The sequence below is a fragment of the Vigna unguiculata genome, chromosome 3 (assembly GCF_037176805.1).
Source record: "Vigna unguiculata cultivar grain cowpea cultivar isolate G323 ecotype 2 chromosome 3, ASM3717680v1, whole genome shotgun sequence".
Classification (NCBI taxonomy): Eukaryota; Viridiplantae; Streptophyta; class Magnoliopsida; order Fabales; family Fabaceae; genus Vigna; species Vigna unguiculata.
In genome coordinates, this window is record NC_140794.1 from 58,187,144 (window position 1) to 58,210,712 (window position 23,569).

At 29.1% G+C, this 23,569-nt stretch overlaps 1 protein-coding gene across 1 annotated transcript; it reads left to right on the forward strand.

Moving 5' to 3' along the window:
* The first annotated feature begins 12,162 nt into the window (after positions 1 to 12,162).
* On the forward strand, positions 12,163 to 18,545 carry HA11 (H[+]-ATPase 11). Its single transcript, XM_028062860.2, has 22 exons — positions 12,163 to 12,334; positions 12,508 to 12,627; positions 12,743 to 12,862; positions 12,958 to 13,056; positions 13,151 to 13,288; positions 13,440 to 13,574; positions 13,687 to 13,866; positions 13,975 to 14,181; positions 14,262 to 14,381; positions 14,472 to 14,591; positions 14,743 to 14,865; positions 14,954 to 15,058; positions 15,149 to 15,293; positions 15,792 to 15,956; positions 16,099 to 16,337; positions 16,429 to 16,461; positions 16,574 to 16,655; positions 16,755 to 16,915; positions 17,139 to 17,324; positions 17,406 to 17,588; positions 17,675 to 17,850; positions 18,144 to 18,545. Exons 2-22 carry the CDS (start codon positions 12,574 to 12,576, stop codon positions 18,238 to 18,240), a joined length of 2,868 nt encoding a protein of 955 aa, XP_027918661.1. The 5' UTR covers positions 12,163 to 12,334; positions 12,508 to 12,573; the 3' UTR covers positions 18,241 to 18,545.
* Positions 18,546 to 23,569: the final 5,024 nt, after the last annotated feature.

Consider the following 23,569-nt stretch of genomic DNA (forward strand, 5'->3'; position numbering starts at 1 on the left):
TCTCGAACCTTCCTCTTAACAAAAATTATACTTTTACTTTTTAATATAATTATTCTAATATAAATTTATCACCTTTTACATATTTAGAGAAAGGTAAATTTATCATTGTCCAATGATACACACTAAACAAATTTATCACATGCAAGAGGAAAATCCTTAAAAAAAAGGTAAAAAAAAATTCATACAAAAAAATAAATTGATGAATTCCAAATATTTCTTACCTCATCAATTTTATCATTGTGTAATTTTATTTTGAAAACAAAAAGAGTTTGAGGATGAAAATTGGAAAAGAAAGGGAGAGAAGAAGAAATAGATGTTTAGAAGAGAAAAAAAAGAAAAAAAGAAGAAAGAATGAACTATACATGAGATTTTTAGAAAAAAGTTAAAATTTTAATATAAATAATATATAAATATATAAACATAATTATAAAATATATAAAAAAATGAAATGAAATTTTTTTTGGGAGTCACGACTCCCCTAAGTCATCAAGAAGGTTCGCCGGTGACCATCATCAACTCCTCTGAATGTTTTAAATTAAAACATTCAATATTCAAAAAGAAACCTCTACCACTACCTATACATGTAAGAGGACGACTGTGTTTTTTCAGTAAATTATTCAATATTTAAAAGTTAACTTCTACCTGTGTGTTTCTATGAATCACTCTTCTCTCAACTTAAATAGACCACCACCATCAATGACAAAACTTGGACAAAAATATTCAAGGGTGTCAAATTAGATTTTTTCAAAATCATTATGTGTAACTTTAGAACTTGATATATTTGTTTTTCATTGTCTTTAATTCTTATTAGATTTACATCAAATTTCTTAACTTTAATAGATGTAAATGCAAAAATAAATTCATTCAAAAAAAAGAAATTGATGAATTCAAAATCTTCCTTATCTCATCAATTTTACGGTAGTGTAATTTTATTTTGAAAACAAAGAGTTCGAGGATGAAAATTGGAAAAGAGAGAGAGAGAAGAAGAAGAAATGGATGTTTGGAAGAGAAAAAAAAAAGAGAGAGAGAACTAGACATGAGATATTTAGAAAAAATTTAAAATTTTAATATAAATAATATATAAATATATAAACATAATTATAAAATATATAAAAAATATGAAATGAAAAAATTTTGGGGAGTCACGACTCCACTAAGTCATAAAGAAGGTTAGCCGGTGACCATCAACTCCTCATAATGTTTTAAAATAAAACATTCAATATTTAATAATCAACCTCTTCCACTACCCATGCATGTAAGAGGACAATTGTTTTCAGTAAATTATTCAATATTTAAAAGTTAACTTCTACCTACTGTGTGTTTCTATGAATCACTCTTCTCTCAACATAAATAGACCACCACCACCAGTGACAAAACTTGGACAAAAATATTCAAGGGTGTCAAATTAGATTTTTTTTTAAATCATTATATGTAACTTTAGAATTGATATAATTGTTTTTATTGTCTTTAATTCTTATTAGATTGACATCAAATTTCTTAAGTTTAATAGATGTAAATGCATTTTTTTTTTCATCTCAAGCCTTCCTCTTGACAAAAATTATACTTTTACTTTTCAATATAATTATTCTAATATAAAGTTATCACCTCTTACATATTTAGAGAAAGATAAATTTATCACTATCTAATGGTACACACTAAAATAATTTATCCGTGCAAGAGGAAAATCCTTAAAAAAAACTAAAAATAAATTCATTCAAAAAAATTAATTGATGAATTCAAAATATTCCTTACCTCATCAATTTTATCGTAGTGTAATTTTATTTTGAAAACAAAGAGTTTGAGGATGAAAATTGGAAAAGAGAGTGAGAGCAGAAGAAGTGGATCTTCGGAAGAGAAAAAAAAAGAATGAACTATACATGAGATTTTTAGAAAAAATTTACCATTTTAATATAAATAACATATAAATATATAAACATAATTATGAAATATATAAAAAAATGAAATGAAAAAATATTGGGGAGTCACGACTCCACTAAGTCATCAAGAAGGTTAGTCGGTGACCATCATCAACTCCTCCCAATGTTTTAAAATAAAACATTAAATATTTGAAAAACAACTGTGTTTTTTCAGTAAATTATTCAATATTTAAAAGTTAACTTCTACGGAACAATTGTGTGTTTCTAGGAATTACTCTTCTCTCAACTTAAATAGAACACCATCAGTGACAGAACTTAGACAAAAATTTCAACAGTGTCAATTAGATTTTTTCAAATTTATTATATGTAACTTTGTAACTTGATATAATTGTTTTTCATTGTCTTTAATTCTTATATTGACATCAAATTTCTTAAGTTTAATTGACGTAAATGCATTTTTTCATCTTTATCTCGAGTCTTCCGCTTAAAATAAATTATTCTTTTATTTTTTATTATAATTTTTCTACTAATATAAATTTATCACCTCTCATATACATAGAGAAAGATAAATTTATCACTATCCAGTGGTACACACTAAACAAATTTATCACATGCAAGAGGAAAATCCTTTAAAAAGGTAAAAATAAATTTATTCAAAAGAATAAATTCATTAGTTCAAAATGTTACTTAACTCATCAATTTTACCATAGTGTAATTTTATTTTGACAAGAAAAAGAGATAGAGGATGAAAATTGAGAAAAGAGAGATGAAGAAGAGATGGATGCCTGAAAGAGAAAAAAAAAAGAAAATGAACTATACATGAGATTTTTAGAGAAAAATTAAAATCTTAATATAAATAATATATAAATATATAAACATAATTATAAAATATATAAAAAAATGAGATGAAAAATTTGTTGGGAGCCACGCTAGTGATCATCATCAATTCCTTTCGATGTTTTAAAATAAAACATTCAATATTTAAATATCAACCTCTACCACCACCCATGCATATAGGAGGACAACTGTGTTTTATGAGTAAACTATTCAATATTTAAAAACTAACTTCTACTGGACAAATGTTTCTATAAATCACTCTTCTCTCAACGTAAATAGACCACCATCAGTGGCAGAACTTGGACAAAAAATTCAACTGTGTCAAATTAGATTTTTTCAAATTCATTATATGTAACTTTAAAACTTGATATAATTGATTTTCATTGTCCTTAATTCTTGGATTCTCATCAAATTTTTTAAGTTTAATTGACGTAAATGCATTTTTTCATCTTAATCTTGAGCCTTTCGCTGAAAAAAAAAATTATTCTTTTACTTTTTATTATAATTTTTCTAATATAAATTTATCACCTCTCACATACTTAGAGAAAGATAAATTTATCACTGTCTAATGGTACACACTAAACAAATTTATTGCAAGAGGAAAATCCTTAAAAAAAGGTAAAAATAAATCTATTCAAAAGAATAAATTTATCAGTTTAAAATGTTTCTTAAATCATCAATTTTACCGTAGTGTAATTTTATTTTGAAAAGGAAAAAAGATTGAGGATGAAAATTGAGAAAGAAAGGAAGACATGAAGAAGAGATGGAAGTCTGGAAGAGAAAAAAAAGAGACAATGAAATATACATGAGATTTTTAGAAAAATTTGAAAATCTTTAATATAAATAGTATATAAATATATAAATATATAAATATAATTATAAAATATATAAAATAATGAAATGAAAAAATGTTAGGAAGCCACGATAAAAGGATTAAATCCACATATTTTGAAATGGACTAATTCCAACATTTACTAAAAGTTAAAGGACAAAAAAACATATTTAACCCTATTTAATACCTTTTACGGCTAAGGTACTTACTTTGAGATACATGAAATTTTTTTTTTTGAATTTTAAAATATAATTAAAAATAAACTAGAAATATTAAATATACATCTTCTATGATTTTTTATTTAAAATATATTTAAGAATAAAATAGAAATATAAAATGTGTAGAAGAATCCTTTAATATATTGTTACAAATTAATAAATACTAGTTTTTAATTTTTATAAATCACATAACATTTATTGTATTTGAAATAATGTATTTATCAATAAAGATTCTTTAATATTTATCTTTCGATTATAATGACAAAATAAACATTAAAATAATTTTTACTTATATTAATCAAAATTCAATATTATATTTTTATAGGTTAAATATGTTTTTGTCTCCACTTTGAGTTAATATTAGAGTTAATTCCCATTTTAAATTTTGATCTAAGTTAGTTTCTCAATGTTAAGTATGTGTGAATTTAGTTCTTTTAACAGATTTTGATAAGTTTAGTTGACGTTTCAAGCATGTTTCAAAATAACATTTAAGTTAGTTGATACTGTTTGACATATTTCCATTTCAATGTTAGATAAAAAACGTGTTTAAAACATAAAATAAACTAAACAAAATTTGGTTAAAATAACTAAATTTATGCATTTTTAAGGTTGAGGAACTAAAATGGACAGACATTTCAAATATAAACTAATTTCAATTAAGTGAGTTAAAGACGAAAACATATTTAACCTTATTTTTATTTAGTTAAAATTTTAAAATTCATAACACAAAAACAGAATATTCACTATTTTTCTGCAAAATGATTTTGTTTTTGAACAATTATTCCTTTCAATAGAAAACAATTAATAATTTTTAAATACTTCAAGTCATAATCAAAAGCAGCACCATAAAATTTAATTTCAATTGATATCTGGTTTTGATCTCAATGTTTTTTTTTTTAATAAGGAAGTCATACATGGACGATCACAATGATTTCTTCTAAATCATTGCTTATCATTGATCTATTTTCAAATCATTGCAAGTATAAAGTTTCAACTTTCGACTTCGATAATTTTTTTTATTATTTTTTTTCTCATAACATACTTAGGTAGGTAGTGTTATTTTGAGTGAATGGATTTGGACGAGAGTGTGAAGATGAATTTGAGTGGATGAATATGTATGTTTTTTGAAGTCGATTTAGAGGGTAAAGTGAGTGAATTTAGAGATAAATTTTATGAAAGTTAATGAGATATTTGATTGATGTGATAGATAAAAAAAATTATAAAAAGAGATAGAATTTCAAAGTTACCAAAATACCTTTGATGAAAAAAAGAATAATTTTGTAATTTGATGTTATAAAAACAATTAAAATTAAATAATACAAATTTTTTAAAAATTCTAAATTAAATAAAATTTTAAAATAAATAAATATAATTTTGTGTGAATGGAAAAAAATGTATAAAATTAAAAAAAAAATCACCACGGACACACACACAGGTAATCGGTGCCACACACACATCACCACACTGGTTATGTAATTGGTGGAGTTCACACTCATAAATAAGCATCATTGTGTTCTCACTCACACACTTCTAGAGCTGTCAAAATGGGTTAGAACCCGCAAGCCAACTCGGCTCACCACGGGTTCGGGCCGGGTTCGGTTGAAATTTTTTTACAAATTTCAATAGGATTGATTTTTGACCCGGCTCATCTAGAACCCAACTCACCTGGGTTGAACCCATGGTGAGCCGGGTTGGCTCACCAACCCGCATATAAAAGGGTCACACAAGTGTTTTTTATTTTTTTTTATTAAGTTGGGCTTTACATTTGGGTCATGTTAGGTTATTTTTTTTATCCAACACATAAATAATTTGCATTTTTTTTAATTTTGGTTTGTATTTGGATTGCATTAAAGTTTATTTAGATTTTAATTAGAATTAAAATTTAGTTTTGACTGAAAAGAAATTAAAAAATTGTATTTTTTTAATTAAGTGAACCCATGTGCCAACCCGTTTAAGCCGCCAACCCGTGGTGGGCCGAGCCGGGTTTGAATTTTTTGGCTCACTAAAAAGTGAGTCGGGTTGGGTTGGTTCACTAAATCATTAATCCATGGTGGGTCGAGCTGGATCGGGCCGGATTACCCGTTTGAGAGCTATACACACCACCCACTCTTTCCACCCCACACCGGTTCACTCACACACACATGCATGGTTAATTGAGTAAAATGTATCATATCACTTTGAAATCGTCGCATATTAGCAAAGATGAGATATCAAAGTCATCTCATAAATTCGCGATGCAAATGACTGCAAATAGTGCGATCCATACAAGCAAGCGAACACTACGTTAGTGTCAAAATCAAATTGTCATAACCAAGTGAATTTATTTTATTCGATATTAATTATAATTATACAATAAATCATTAAGCAAAATATAAAGTACATATATTGTTAATTTTTTATAACTAAATGTCAACAAATATTTTTTTAAATGAAAACATTATTTGAAATATAATTTATTTGCGATTGTGAAAACAAATTAAAATATATAATAGAAGAAATAGATAAAATAGGTAAAGTAAATTATTAAAAAATAAATTATTGTTATGAACAGCATTCAGCAAAGAACAAGTAAAGCAATAAACTATATAAAGTAAAATATTGACAAAAAAAAAAAACAAAGTAGAACCATCAAATAAAATAGTTGAATGTAAATGATAAAATATTAAAATATACATTGTTAAAATAAGACGATATATAATAGTATGGTAACCCTTGAACACTTTTTGATTTATAATCATAATTGAATAAATATTTATCGTAACACCCCAATAGGATTATCTTACTAATTAAAAATATTATAAAATTAATAAAAAGCATAAACAAATATACATGTATATAAGATGTATTTAGAAATTCTTTATGAGAAAATCTAAAACTAAACTCTAAAAGATAATTAATACTTCATCAATTAGGATAATTAATACAATACAAAAATTATATACCTAAGCTACGACTAATCTATTTAAGAAGACTATCCATAATTTTATTGTTTCACAACTCTTTTATTTGCAGTGTCCTCTGCTCATGTATATAACACATGATCATAGGAGGTGGACAAACCACTACACAACAAACAACATAGTAAGTTAGTATATTATAAGAGACCATACAAATTATAAATTTTCTCATAAAATGAGTGAATTTCTCATTATCATAACAAGCCAATCACATATAACAAGAATAACATGTCTATACAAAAACCTACCTCTCACAATCATATATATGAAATCACAACTCACTGGTTCTAAAGATTTAAACATTTGACTCTACTTCTGGAAGACATGTGTATTGAGTAGACTTAAAGATCTGCACCTTTCATCTCTTAGGAGCTATAACTATATCATGGTTGGAAAACATCCCTTCCTAAAGAGCATCAAAGTGAATTTTATATTTGCGAGTTCGACATCACGAGCCCTTCTGGAACCTTCGGAATTTAATTTCAAGTAGCACCCGACACAAGCTTTGCACTACCCAACACCAAGCTTGTAGCACCCAACACAAGACCCACTGAAGCTCATTATCAAGTGAGCACCCAATGGTCCTGAAACTTACTTACTTGAGTACTTTGCTTGGCGCCCAATGATTTTAGCTCCTTATTCAACTAAGATAAGTTATCCAACTTGCCTATCTAAGCAATTATAGTTGTTCTATAGCTTAAAATGTCATGTTTTAGTTCAAAATAGATCTCAGATAAAAGAAATTGGATAATCCTAACATAATAAAATCAATTCCACAAATAAAATTTCAAACCAAACAACTCAAATCATCATCACAACATCTTTAAATTCATCATCATAATCACTTCATCATTATAAATAAATCAGCTTCCCTTATGTGGAGTAAAAACCTTGACTCAAAGCTTGTTCTTACAACTCTAGTTCCCACAAAATACTTTAACTACACAAAGAAAACACTAATCAAATATCATAACACATCTTCATGATCACAAACAAATAAATATTTATTTACTTTGAACTATTTTGGATCAGATGTGTTAACCATAAAGCATGCAATTAAAAAAAAAACACTAACTTAAAAATGAACAAAAAGTGAACTTATTATGTTTTAAATTGTGATCGGTTGGATGGTAGAGCTCCGAAAAGATCTCTATTTGTCCTTTGATCTTCATCCAAGTAAATGAAAGATAAAGTAAAAAATTAAGAAAGAAATTTAAAAAAAAGAGTTTTAAAAAAATGATAATTTTTATAAAATGAATCTGAATAAATATAAATTGTATTTATAGTTTTAAGTAATAAATTAATTGAGTGTCACATTTTAAAAACCATTACTACTCTTTCTTATTTTTTTATTCTTACATTTACCATTTTTATTATAAAACAAAAGTTCACAAATCTTAATTGAATATAAATTCCAACCATATTTATACTCTTTATGTTTTTAGTTTTTTATCTCCACACATCTAATGATATTTTGAACTTTTAAAGCCTCTAACACTAATATTGAAAAACATTTTTGAATTATCCAAACACAAAATATTATTTCTGATTTTCGATAAATTAAATGACACTGTAGTCGAAATAATGCATCTGTCATGTCAATAAATAGAAACTAATAGATATTTTGCAAAGTAAAAAATAGAAATGGACATGGAGTGAGATTTTGAGAGAATGTGATAAAAGAAGAACATGTAGATGTTATATTTAAGAGGAAATTTTGATAATAAAATGTTATATATAATAAACTTAACACAAATTTGTTTCCAAGGTGAAGTATTATTCATATGAAGTATGCCATTTTGGAAATATATTATAAATCGCTTTCACAACTCTCATCCGAAGAGAAAAACAAAATGGTCGGAATCATGTTTTGGATTTTTGTTTGGATTCCCTTAAAAAGTAGTTTTGTTTTTCAGAAAAATCAAACCCTACCCCTCTTCTTAGCCCTTCTTCTGTTCTCCCTGGCCCACCATGTTATAGTTTATGAACCTAACTTGTAAAAACACAATATTTCACATTCCATAATTAAAAAAAAAAAAAAATTTCAATTTAACACTGTATATGACCACCAATAGATTTTGTTGGGACGTTAATATTAACAAATACTTTATAGTTATAACATGCTAAAAGAATGCTAAATACATGTTGTAGAACTTATACAATGATAAAGTTATTTTCAGTTGATAATAAATTTTATTAAAATTTCCATATCAACTCAATCCCATTGATTAAATACAAAAAGTGATATTGGGCGCGATGTCAATATCACATTTAATAATTTATATTTCTCAATTTTTATTCACGAAAGGCTCATTAAATATATAACGTGAAATATTTGATTGAAAAATAATTTTAAAGCAACAAACCTGACTGGTTCAAAATGAATAGATATAAATAAAAAAAGTAATTTTAATTATTAAAATGATAATTGCAGTTTTTTAAGCAATGACTTCTCCAACATAAATAAAAAAAAGTGGCTTTTTATAAAAAAGCTTAAAGAAAGAATAGTTGAAAAGGCAAGGGATATGGAAGGGGAAAGCGAAAGGGATAAGGGCACTGTCACAGACTCACTCTCCATCTTTTTATTTGCTATTGGCACGGCAAGTTGAATCGACAAGGTATCCCAAGCTGTCGCAATTTTTTTTTCTTTTATATTAATATAATTTAACTAAAAAATATTTACTAACATTCACTTACTTTGTTTATTTACATTATAAATTCAGCTTTCTTAATATAAATAATATCAACTAAGCATAAAATTATTTAGTTGAAAATAAAATAAAATTAGTAAAATATATACGTAATTTTTTTTAATATCTTACGTAATTTTTTAATAAAAATTAGTTAAAACAATCCAACTTTGAAGAATTATTTGAATTGAAATAGGGATGTAAAAAAAAGAGAAGAAAAGAAAAGTAAAATAAAAGAAGATAGAGATGAGTTTTGAGAGTAAGTGCATGCATGTGGTTTTGCTGGCATAGATTTAATGGGCACTGGTCCAGCCTCCACCTTCTCTTCCCCGCCGCACCGCACCAAAAAACACAACACACCTTTATTTTCATTATACTACTTTAAAACCTTACCATTCTAAAACTATACATTGCTTTCAAACACGGTGGATGTATTTCTTTCATCACATTACTTATTGAGATCAAGGTATCTTAAAATTAATTTGTAAAGTAACATTTACACAAATTTATATATAATAATTTTATCTTATTTATTTTTAATCGATGAAAAATCTTAACATATCTTTTATATTTTTAATCAACAAGAGATCTTGACATATCTTTTACATCAATATATATATATATATATATATATTAAGTGTAAATTTAAATATTAATGATAATCTAGTAATAATTTAATATCAGTTAATATAATAGTTTAGTAAACAATGTTAAGATAAATTTTAAATGATTATGATATTATTTTAAATTTAATTTGATCTTACAAAATTAATTTATAAAATAACATTTGTATTCACTGAATATTATGAATTTGTTTTATTTCTATTTAACGTAAGATTTTTGACTTTTATACAAATTCAGACTTTAATAAGGTTTGTGTAAAAAAGTAAAAAGAACAAATACCCGTATGTAATTATAATTTAGCTATAATAGTTATAAAAATAAATGAATATATCACAGATTAAAGTTTATAATTAGATATGTTAAAAGTCTCACATCGATTATAGATAAAATTAATTCATACTATATAAGTGAGGTGCAAATCTCACCTTACAAGACGGTTTTGTAGGATTGAGTTAGGTTTAAAGCTCACTTCTAACAAGATGTACCATAAAATTATTTATATTATTCCATATTTTTTTTCTCTATTTTTTTTACGAGAAAAGGTAAAAATACCTAGTTATAATTCAGAACTTTGACTATCAGAAAGCTTTGCAGCACAATGATCCACCTTTGCATTACATTCTAAATAGTGAAGCTACATTTTACTGTCTCTTCACATGAGATGCACTTGCATTAAATTTTTTGAAAAATTTTGGACTGATCGTGAAAGTCTTTTCTTTTCTTTTTACATCATGTTTTTGCTTTGATGGGTTCTTTGTCATACTCGATCTTAATATTTTCTGAGTATTAAATGTGATGTTACTTCTTATACTTCACCAAATCATAAGCTTCCAACCACTAATAGGAAAAATTCCTTACATGCAATGATGATTAAAGGATAAAATTTTAAGAAAAATGATACTTTGATAAAGTTTAATTCGATAAAATTTGAAAATAATTATTTTTAATAAAAAAGTTAAAAATTTTATTATTTTACTTTATAATTTTTATAAAAAAATAAAAATTTACTTTATTTAGTAATTTTGTCAATTTTATTAAAAATTTATTTGTGAAAAGATTCATTCCCCAAAACGCAAACGAAACCTGATATATAAATGATGAAAGATAATATTTTTAAGAGATTCTCCCATCTCTTATAATGCAACTCTGGAGCTTTTATCCACTTCCAATTATTTAGAAAAAAAATTAAATTGATTTTACCAATTATTATAAACACTAGTCACCAATCTCTAAGTATAATCTTGTAAAAAATTATTATAAATGTTATTTCTCCACATATGACTAAATTTAATTAAATTCTAAAGAGAATGAGACATAATAATAACGTAATGAAAAACTAGTTTGAAATTGTTGTAGAACAAGAAATATTAGTTATTAAACATGAAACTAAGCATTAAGACCTTTGATGTCTTTCAAAAATGAAAATGTTTTAAAATATAATATAAATCAACAAAAATGACACCAACTTTATAATATTTTTTGACACCACTTGCACAGTATACAATCTATTTGTAAAGGTATTTTAGTCATTAAAAATGTTAACTTTTAAATTTATAAAGAAAGAAAAAGATAAAAAGTAAAACATTATATATATAAATATAAATATAAAGTATGTGTAAAAATTTGTTAAATATCAAAACAATAATACCTTATTATTTTCAATAAAACGGTATAAAAATTATAAAATTGTAGAGCCCATATGTTTAAATGAACACTTTCACCACACATATTCAATAAAACCTATTTATATTAAGAGAACAACCCACATATCACAGTTTAAACAAGTAGCTTACAGCACAAATATAAAAAAAAAAAAAAGAATGTCAAATAATGTGAAGCAAGACAAAAATTTGCGTTTATTAAGTCACATGTTGGACTTTCAGACTGATACACTATCTCTTCTGCTGGATTTTTGTTATAAAAAAATTCTTGATCTAAGCTTTTGTCATTGTATTTTAGATTTTATCTTAATTATTCACTGTCCACCATAAAACGTCACATTATGAGAATGTTTATATTTTCTTAAAACATGATCTCATTTAAAAAAGCAAAATTTAAAGAAAAAAATGTAAAGGGTAGTAGGATAAGCAGAGAAAAATAAAGATGTGACTGTTAGCATGTTACTGAGCAAGTGGCCCTAAGTATGTGTATACTACTACTACTACTGTAACTCTAACATGGTTTCTTTTACTTGCATATGCAATCCATAAGAGTTTGTGTCTGTGCTTTTCTGAGCTGTGAGGTGTGGTTGTTGTTGTTGTACATCGTTTCAATCTTCAATCCCAAACTTCACAGTTAGGTTGTCTACTCCTACCCATAACCCATACCATACCATACCATACCATACCATACCATACGCCCTTTGTAGTTTGCACACTTTTTTTATTTACTTGTACTTAGTGCCAACTCTTTCGGTTGGTGCACTTCTTCAGGCACGCACGCTAACTCTTGATTTCTGAACGGTTTTGGCAGTGAGAGCAAAGTTGGTAGCTCTAGAAATACACAGAGAAGAAGAACCAGAAGAAGAAGAAGCACAGGATGGGGGACAAGTCCCAAGTGCTCGAGGCTGTGTTGAAGGAAACTGTGGATTTGGTAACATTAACATAGATCTGAATCACTCTATCCCTGTGTTGTTGGTTGCTGTGTCTTTCTTGGTCTTTTTTTTTTCATTGATGGGGCTTTCTTTTTATTAACTCTGTGAATGCAGGAGAACATACCCATTGAGGAGGTTTTGGAGAATCTGAGATGTGGCAGGGAAGGTCTCAGCAGTGAAGCTGCTGAGGAGAGGCTTACCATTTTTGGTCACAACAAGCTTGAAGAGAAGAAAGTACTTTCTCTCTCTGTTTTTTTTTTCTCGTTCATTAAATCCCATTTAAAAAAATTGAACTTTTATGGTGAATTGTCTTCTGGGGTACTTTTCAGGAGAGCAAATTTTTGAAGTTTTTGGGATTTATGTGGAATCCTCTATCATGGGTTATGGAGGCTGCTGCTATAATGGCCATTGCGCTTGCAAATGGAGGGGTAAGTGGACTTAGTTTTTGGGACTTTATATTGGCAATGAAGGTGTGTGTTTGTAGGTTGATTCTTCGGACTTGTTCCTTGAAAATTTGTGCAGGGGAAAGCTCCTGATTGGCAAGACTTTGTGGGTATTATTACCTTGCTTCTCATCAATTCAACCATCAGTTTCATCGAGGAGAACAATGCTGGTAATGCTGCAGCAGCTCTCATGGCTCGGCTAGCTCCAAAAGCAAAGGTATCAAACTCTTTGTCTTTCTTTTTGTTTTATCTCAATACTGCCCGGGTGTGTGAATTCCATATTCTTATTGGTGCAGTTAGCATCTGAAAGGAATCTTTTCTTTATTTTCCCCTTTATAGTTTCGTTTCTCATGAATGTGTTTGTAAAGGTTCTTAGAGATGGTAGGTGGAATGAGCAAGATGCCGCGGTCCTAGTTCCTGGTGACATAATCAGCATCAAGCTTGGAGATATTATTCCAGCAGATGCTCGGCTTCTTGAAGGGGATCCTTTGAAAATTGATCAAGTGGGTTATTTTTTTATTATTATTTTTATATATCTATGTTATAGTATTTGTTCTTTGAATCCTCCACATGCGTAATTGCTCAAGTATCCTCTTTTTCCTTTGTGTCTTTCAGTCCGCACTTACAGGTGAATCACTTCCAGTGACAAAGGGTCCTGGTGATGGAGTATACTCTGGTTCAACCTGCAAACAGGGAGAGATTGAAGCTGTGGTTATTGCTACCGGTGTTCATACATTCTTTGGGAAAGCTGCTCATCTTGTTGATACCACAAATCAAGTGGGTCACTTTCAAAAGGTAACTCATGAGAGAATGTAACTTTTCACTCCTCCCTCGCAGTCCCACTGATATTCATTGTTCAGAATTTCAGGTTTCATGGTTATAGTCTTTTGCTGCTTTTTTCAGGTCTTAACTGCAATTGGGAACTTCTGCATATGTTCAATTGCTGTGGGGATGGTTATTGAGATTGTTGTTATGTATCCCATCCAAGATAGACCGTATCGTCCTGGAATTGATAACCTCCTTGTACTTCTGATCGGAGGAATTCCAATTGCCATGCCCACAGTTTTGTCTGTGACCATGGCCATTGGTTCTCACAGGCTATCTCAGCAGGTCAGTGAGGTCTTTTGGTTGAGCACCTTGGATTTGGGTGGATATATGCAGGGAAGAACTAATGGAGATAATGTCTGCAGGGGGCTATCACAAAGAGGATGACAGCCATTGAAGAAATGGCAGGCATGGATGTGCTTTGCAGTGATAAGACTGGAACTCTGACATTGAATAAGCTTACTGTTGACAAAAATCTAGTTGAGGTTGGATAATTAATGGCTGAATGGTGTTATTTTCTGGTTATTTTTGTGTTTGATATCCTCTTGTTCTAATAATTTTTAATTTTAATCAAGGTTTTTGCAAAAGGAGTGGATCCAGATACTGTTATTTTGATGGCTGCCCGAGCTTCAAGGCTTGAGAATCAAGATGCAATTGATACTGCCATAGTTGGGATGTTAGCTGATCCAAAGGAGGTTAGTCATATTCATACATTTATTATTCCCTTGCATTCTTCTAGAGGCACTTTTTAGCTTCAAGCCTGCAACTATAACTTGCACATTCACACACATCTTTCTAAATTCAAGTTGATCTAACTTTTTCTTTTTTAACTTATGGCCACTGAAGGCACGCGCTGGTATACAAGAAGTACATTTTCTTCCTTTCAATCCTACTGACAAGCGGACGGCATTGACTTATCTTGATCAAGATGGTAAAATGCATAGAGTAAGCAAAGGTGCACCGGAACAGGTAATTTGGCAACATTGCTTGCGTAGTTTTATATTAACAGTTGGTGTTGTGTATTCTCGTTTTGATGTGATCTGTACATGATATTTAGATCCTGAATCTTGCACACAATAAGGCAGAGATTGAACGAAGAGTTCATTCAGTGATAGACAAGTTTGCAGAGCGTGGTTTACGATCTCTTGCTGTAGCATACCAAGTAATTAATTTATTGCTTAATCAATCGGTGCCTCTTCATACTTATGTTTTAAGTTGGAAACGTTGATTTAGTCTTCTTCATTTTATACAGGAAGTTCCAGATGGAAGGAAAGAGAGTGCTGGAGGTCCATGGCAATTTGTTGGCCTTTTGTCTCTCTTTGACCCACCAAGGCATGATAGTGCGGAAACAATACGGAGGGCACTAAACCTTGGAGTAAATGTCAAGATGATTACAGGTCTGTAACATAAGATAGTGCACACCTTTGCTTTGCTTGTGTTATGATAATGAAATCATAAGTCTTTATAGCTTAATGAGGTTAATAAGGATTGGAAATAAGTGTTGTATTATATAAGCAACTGATGTGTTCTTAGTCCTATGACATCTGATTTATCTTGCATGTTCTTCGCCAAACTTGTTACTTATTGATCAGAACCATTTTTTTTTGTGTGGATGTTATTGGTCTGAGTTATTATGGGACTTAAATTTACATATTCGTACCACTGGACGAAGGATTTTGCTTTAGATGGGTTGAAAAATCCACAATCTGATTATCATTTTTTATGAACCGAAAGAATTTGTGATCCATGCTATGGTATCTTTGGAAATTAACTTGTACATTTAAAATAAAGTTTTTGTTTTTGAAAATGGCCAACAACATAATGCTCGTATGAAATTATGAACCCTTTATTTTTTCCTCCCAATATTCAATTATGTATCTTCCTTTTTCTATTAGGGGATCAGCTAGCTATTGGAAAGGAAACAGGTCGTCGCTTGGGAATGGGTACCAATATGTATCCTTCATCAGCTTTGCTTGGGCAGGACAAGGATGAATCCATTGCTGCCTTACCAATTGATGAGCTAATAGAAAAGGCTGATGGGTTTGCTGGTGTCTTTCCTGGTAGGCTTTTGTGTTGTCATAGCAATATCTTGGTTTGTTTATTGTTGACATGTGGTGGATGGAAGGTTAATTGGTAGCAGTAGTAGTAGTTTATTATTATGTAATTCTTTACTCATATTAGTTGGTTTGTATATTTGGTCAGAGCACAAGTATGAGATTGTGAAACGCTTGCAAGCTAGGAAACATATTTGTGGAATGACTGGTGATGGAGTGAATGATGCACCTGCTCTCAAGAAGGCAGACATTGGTATAGCTGTTGCTGATGCTACTGATGCAGCTCGTAGTGCATCTGATATTGTTCTAACAGAACCTGGCCTTAGTGTTATTATTAGTGCTGTTTTGACCAGCCGAGCTATCTTTCAGAGAATGAAAAATTATACAGTGAGCTATTTAATTACTGTTAATATCTTCTCAACAACTCCCCCTGTTTACTTTACTTACATTTGAACAATATTTTACTTCTATCATGCAGATTTATGCAGTCTCAATTACAATCCGTATTGTGGTGAGTGATTTTGCAACTCCAGGGTTTATTTTCTACCTGGCATGTTGGATGAAGTAACGATTAGACGGGTCTAATATTTTTGCTATGTTCCACATGTTTGACATGCTTACAGCTTGGTTTCATGTTGCTGGCTCTTATATGGAAGTTTGACTTTCCACCCTTTATGGTGCTTATTATTGCCATCCTAAATGATGGTTCGTTGTTTCTTTTCTTTGTCATTGTTTCCTGTTGCATGTCTCGTGCAGCATGCTTCTATGTATGTATTGGTGGCTAATATTTATTTAACATTGCAGGAACTATTATGACAATTTCAAAAGATCGTGTAAAACCATCTCCTCTGCCAGATAGCTGGAAGCTAGCTGAGATATTTACTACTGGTGTTGTGCTTGGAAGTTACTTGGCGATGATGACAGTCATATTCTTTTGGGCAGCATACAAAACAAATTTTTTCCCAGTATGAGTTTTATGATTTTAGTTTCGTATCTGAATTTATCGTGACATCTGTTCACGTTGCTCCACCCTTTATGGCAACAATGCTAGGACTCATTACTGCTATGAATATGGTCCAATGTTTCCTATTTATTTGAATCAATGTTCACTCATTACCTACATAGATTCTTCTTTTGGCTGTTTTGGATGCCTCGTTGATTTATTTATCTTGTCTGGTATATTTTCAGCGAGTTTTTGGAGTCTCAACTCTTGAAAAAACTGCTCATGATGATTTTCGGAAACTTGCATCTGCAATCTATCTTCAAGTGAGCACTATTAGTCAGGCCCTTATATTTGTAACTCGATCACGAGGTTGGTCATATGTTGAGCGTCCTGGTATACTGCTGGTGGTTGCTTTTATAATTGCTCAACTGGTAAGCCACAAAACCATTTTATTCTGCTGTACTTTTTTTTTACTGCAACAAGTTTGGTGATGGATTTGCTGTGTTGTGCAGATTGCCACTTTGATTGCAGTATATGCCAAGTGGAGCTTTGCTGCAATTGAAGGAATAGGTTGGGGTTGGGCTGGTGTTATATGGTTGTATAACATAATATTCTACATCCCACTTGATATCATTAAATTTTTAATTCGCTATGCTCTCAGCGGTAGGGCATGGGATCTTGTCATTGAGCAAAGGGTGAGCAGAGTTTGCTTTCTTGTGTTGAATAATCCAAGGCTGGTTTTAGTTCTTGTTCTAAGCTTATGGATTTCATTGTCTTGTAGATTGCATTCACAAGGCAAAAGGACTTTGGGAAGGAACAGCGTGAACTTCAATGGGCACATGCTCAAAGAACATTGCATGGATTACAACCACCTGACAGCAAGTTCACTGAGCGTACACATGTCAATGAACTCAATCAAATGGCCGAAGAAGCTAAAAGGAGAGCTGAAATTGCAAGGTAATTGTTTTTATTTGGTAAGGAATTAAGGTGGGGATAAATATCAAAATATTGCAATATAAGCTGCAAAAAAATGTTTTGAAGAAGTGTGAAACAACAGTAACTAAGACAAGAAGAACTACCCCCACTACTAATTCTTTTAAGAGATGATATAAGAATTTCATATGTTTTATGAGGGAAATACTCAAGTTAAAGTCTTGTTTGGATAAATTTGTTTCTTGTATACTGCTGAAAAAAGAAAAAACTTTATTAAGATTCAGTATTAGTTATTTATTTCCAATAATTGTATGCAGGTTGAGAGAACTCCATACACTAAAAGGTCATGTAGAATCAGTTGTGAGATTGAAGGGACTTGACATAGACACAATTCAGCAAGCATACACAGTTTGAATATGCTTATTATATATTTGCATAGTTATACTGTAAAGATTTACATTCTAATGTTGCTGAGAAGAATATAATGTAATGATTACACATGTTCAACTTTAAAGTCCTTTTTACTCTGCAGTTTGTTCTGAGCTCTTAAATGAGTGCTTTTTGAGGTCAATTTATGTGATCTTGTTTCTTGTTAGTTATCACTCCATCTGTCAGGTTTTCTCCACAATCTCATGATGGCAGGAACGGTGAGAAATTCACCCTTGTATTCTATGCTTCTGAACTCATTTTCTATCAATATACTTCCTCAGTTTCGGTCATTTTTGGAAATTAAATACAAGTTGGAAATGAAGAACTATGCATAGTTTGGTTTATTTATAAGCATAAATGTGAAGGAGATAAACACCTTGTTCACAAAGCAGTGAATGCGGATATTTTGAGGTGAGGAGAGTATTTTAACAATAAAGTTCATTATTGTAATTTTCTGTGAAGATAGAGGTGTCATGTCATATGAGTTGAGTTAATTTGGTCACTAATTTCTTGGGTTGGTAAAAAAAGGTTCACCTTTTTCTGTGTTTGGTTTACTTAACTTTGGGTCAAAGTGACTATGGGCCGAGTTTGTTCACCTAATTCCTTGTCTTCTTGTTTTTAATTCTCTTAATTAAAATCAATTTTTTAGTTGAATTATAGTTTAAAACAGATTGATGTGCTTTTCTTGTCAACTAGTTTTAAAACCTAGTTAAGTTTTTTCTGAATATATTTATAGATGATAATCTAAGTTTCCATACGTCTATTTTGATCTTCACTACTTGTTTGACTCTAGAGGTTTAACTTAAACGAGTTAAGCTCCTTTGAAACCTTTTTGATGAAAGGGTAAATTTGGACTCGAATTTGCAGAAAAAGCTAAAAGTTGGCTTCCCTCTGTCACTGTTTCTACAATCAGAAGCAGAAGACTAGGATAAGAGATAACCTATGTGTGGTTCATATACTAATAGCTATCATAATTTATGAAGCCCCTAATTCAGAAGAAAAAAAAAGGTGGATTGGATGAATGAGTATCCATATCCTAGAAGCCAAAAAGAATATGGCAGAAAACATTGGAGTGCAATGATGGTATAGTATATCAAAAGTATGCATTTGTCCTTTCAACCTATTCTGAGATTCTTCACTATGTGGGAGGTTATTGTCACTCTTTGTCATGGAGCAAGTGTCAATTTTTTTTCCCAATTCATAGCAATCATCTCTTACGTTTATAGAGAGGGTTTTACTAAGGAGAACAAACACTAATGAGATCTGAGTTCAACCATATAAAGTATTGACATCACTCTCAACTCAAAATCTTAAGACAATGAGTTTATGGATCTTTATTCTTATATAATGTTCTACTTTTTCATTTCTAACTAATGTGAGACTTAGACTCACACTTAAATTTCTAAGGTCATCAACCTCAAACTCAGAAGCCAGAACTTTGGAGATGATAAACTGCACATGGACACAGCTATGAGGTTGTTCTTTTTCAGCCTTTTCTTCTGTAATTTTAGTTCGTTTCTGTAATTGTTACAAAGTTAACAGAAAGTCTTCAACTTCAGTGAAGTCACTCTCATTAATCAACTTGACCACCATGTCACACAACATTAGATTAAGTTTACGTGCCTTATAAATTAGGATATTTTTAATTAAATTTTTATTTATTAGTGTTTTTCATTTTTCTTTTACATTTTTAATTAAGTTCATGTCGTTTAATTTTTTTTAATTAGATTATGTGAAAATTATCTTATTTCGTTATCTTCCTTTATTTATAGAATGCGAGGTGATGTAATTAATAAAATCATATTACAATGAATGTAAATAACAAGTGAGTTTTATTGTATTAATACTATTTCATATTGATCATAGAACAAACAAAACTTTTTAGTAACTATACTATGTCACATTTTTCGCAAATCAATAATAATAATAATAATAATAATAATAATAATTATTATTATTATTTATTACGATTTTGTCTTATTAAACTTTTTTTATTCAATTTGATTCCTTCTCAATAAAATATCTCATAAAGTATTTTAATATTCAAAAATCAACAATGCAACTATTTTAATGTTCAATTAAATGCTTTAACAATGTGACTCTTCAGGCATACTTTTAGTTTTATAACTTGTTACTATCTATTATTTTTAAATGGATGAAAATATTAAATATTATATATATATATATATATATATATATATATATATATATATATATATATATATATATATATATATTGCTAGAAATTTTTATATTACATGAAATTTTTCTTGTAAATTTGTTAGAATAATTTGCAAGAAAAGATTTTTTTCTGTCATTTTCTCTAAAAATTTTAATTGGCGGATAATTCCTTCGTGGGTAATCATTTCTTACAAAATTATAAAATTTGTAAGTATTTTCTACAAAATTTGTTACAAAAAGTGTTTTATATAAAATATTTTGCAAGAAAAATGGTAGCAATTTCTTACAATTTTTTTTTTCACAACAAAATTTGTAGGTATTTCCTACAAAAAAATGTTCAAAACAAAAATTGACAGAAAATATGAATTTTTTTAGCAAAAAAATGTTCAAAACAAAAATTGACAGAAAATATGAATTTTTTTAGTATATATATATATATATATATATATATATATATATATATATATATATATATTAACTTGAAAGTGACACCAATTTGAATCAAATAAATTAATATAGGATAAAATTATAATTAGCCTAAACTTAACAACAATAAATTTCCCTTACTTGCTTTAATATTATACCAAATGACATCACATCTCCTAGTTTTAAAATAGACGGTCCTTATTAATACAATAAGGTTCACATTTCCTATAGTTTTTAAATACACGCTCACTTCCCTCATATTTTTAATAAAGTTACTCACATTTCTTGTAATTTTAACATAGCGACATTCATCTTCCTTCATTCATTCATATATATATATATATATATATATATATATATATATATATAAACTTTAATCCTTAATATATTTTTATTATTGTTTTAATCATTATGATATTTTAAAAATAAATTAGAGAAGTAAGAATTAACTTTATTAAAAATAAAATAAAAGTGAATACGTCTATGTAATCTTAGCAGCAAAGACCATCATTACTACCTATCAATTTCAGTTATAGAGTAAGTTCTAAGTTTACTTTATTTCTTTAGATAATATGTGTTGGCAGTCATGTACAATATCAGATGTTGCATGTGTCTAAAACAAAACTCTTTTAACACTTGTGATTATCTATAAATGCAAATGTGTATTCAGATCATTAAATAAAAAAAATTATTTGTGTCTTTAGAATTGTTTGAGTGTTGAAGGAACATAGGAAGTAAGGGTCGAAGTTTCGTTAAGAGTTGAAATAAAAATAAGAAAAGTTAATTTGATTTGACATTTTATAGTTATTTAAGCAAATATTTTTTGTTAGATATTGTTCTTTATGAAGTGAGGATTTTTGGTTTGTGATTGTTTGATTTGTTGAATTAAGTTAATTTGACGAGAAATTGTTTGAAGAGATTGAAGAGCAATTAGTCCCTTTGGTACAGTTTAAATATATTTTTATGTCAATTAATAATTTAGAATTAAGTGACAGATACCACAAGGGGCCAATTGAGTAAATTGCGAAATTTAAGCGTACAAAAATTTAATTCTACAAAAATAAATTATTTCTAAGTTTATTTATAGGTTATATGGATTATAAATGATTCTATGTAAGAATTAGAAAGTTAATTATTTCTAATGAAGAAAACTATCATGTTGATTTGTGGTTTTTTTTGTTTTTGTTTGTGATTTGCATAAGATATATGGATAATAAAGACTATAATAAGATTATTCTAAGCTTTTCATTTTCAAGTAATTTAAAATATAAGGAGGCCGATACCAACATGTTTAAAAAAATTTAGGACATAAATTACATCCTCTTATTAATATAATAAGATACTTAACAACAGTGAAATATTAGGAATCTGCTTTTTAAGTAGTATATATTTTCTATTAATAGTCAAAGTTTATGTCAAATGATATATTAAGATTGAGAATATCTAATGGGTCTCAAGTGATGATACAATTTTCATTGAAAAGAATTGTATGAATAGTGTGTGTTGGCATTTCTTGATACATCAGGTACATCTCCTTCGTATATTATGCATATAAATTTTCATTTGGATCCAATTCATGCGGATCAAAAACCTTCCTTCAAACGCAGGAATATTCTACAAGCAATATTTAGTTTGAAAAATAATATTTTGACACCCACTTGAAAAGATACAGCGATACTTCTTCAAATAATATAATTAATAATGTGATTAACATTTTAGATTAAAAAAACTAAAATATTACCATTTTGATTTGTAATGTGTATAAGTATATCTAGAGCTGTCAAAATGGCCGTCCGGTCCAGCTCGACCCGATTCATCACGGGTTGGTCATTGGATCAATCCAACCTAACTCACTTATAAGCGAATTAAAAACTTCGAACCCGACTCGGCCCACCACAGGTTGGTAGGTTAAACGGGTTGGCTCACTAGCCCACTTAATTAAAATAAAATATAATTTTTTTCTTAAGTCATAAATTATAATTTGGATTAAAATTTAAATAAACTTCAATACAATCTAAGTACAATCCAAAATGATGTTAAACTCCAATACAAAAAAAAAAAACAAATTACTGTCTAAGATCAAAACATTTTTATCACTTATTCAACTATAATATTATAGTCTTGAATGGATAAATTCGTAATATTTTCATCTCTTGAAGCATCTTTTTTATCCTCATCTATTTGGAGTTGAAATTAAGTCTCCATTTGTCAATTCACTAATGTGTTTGGTTAAAAATATAGTCCAACATAATGTGTGTGACTATCCGGATTGGTGGACCAACCTAACTTACCACATATTCAATCTGAATGATCCAAGTTCTTGATGGACCAAGTCAAAAAATTGATCTGCACTAACATTTTAAAAAAAAATTTACACTCAACCTAACACATGGGCCGAGTTGATCAACAGATTTTCACCCACTTTTACGGCTCTAGTTGTACCACCTAGTTAGTTTTCCCTTTTATTTATGTTTTGAAGGGTTTAGTGGAGAAATATGTTCACCCATGTTACAAAAACATGAAGGGTAAGAACACAAATGAATAGTGAGAATAGATTTTAGTATATTTATGAGATATGACAGTGTATGATAAGACCTAACAGTTGACTTTGTTAGCACCATTTTTGTCACAAAATGAAAGTGTGAATGGGGTGTCGTGTCAGCATCCTTGCATTATGAGAAGAGAAGATAGTGTTTGTAAGAGGAGG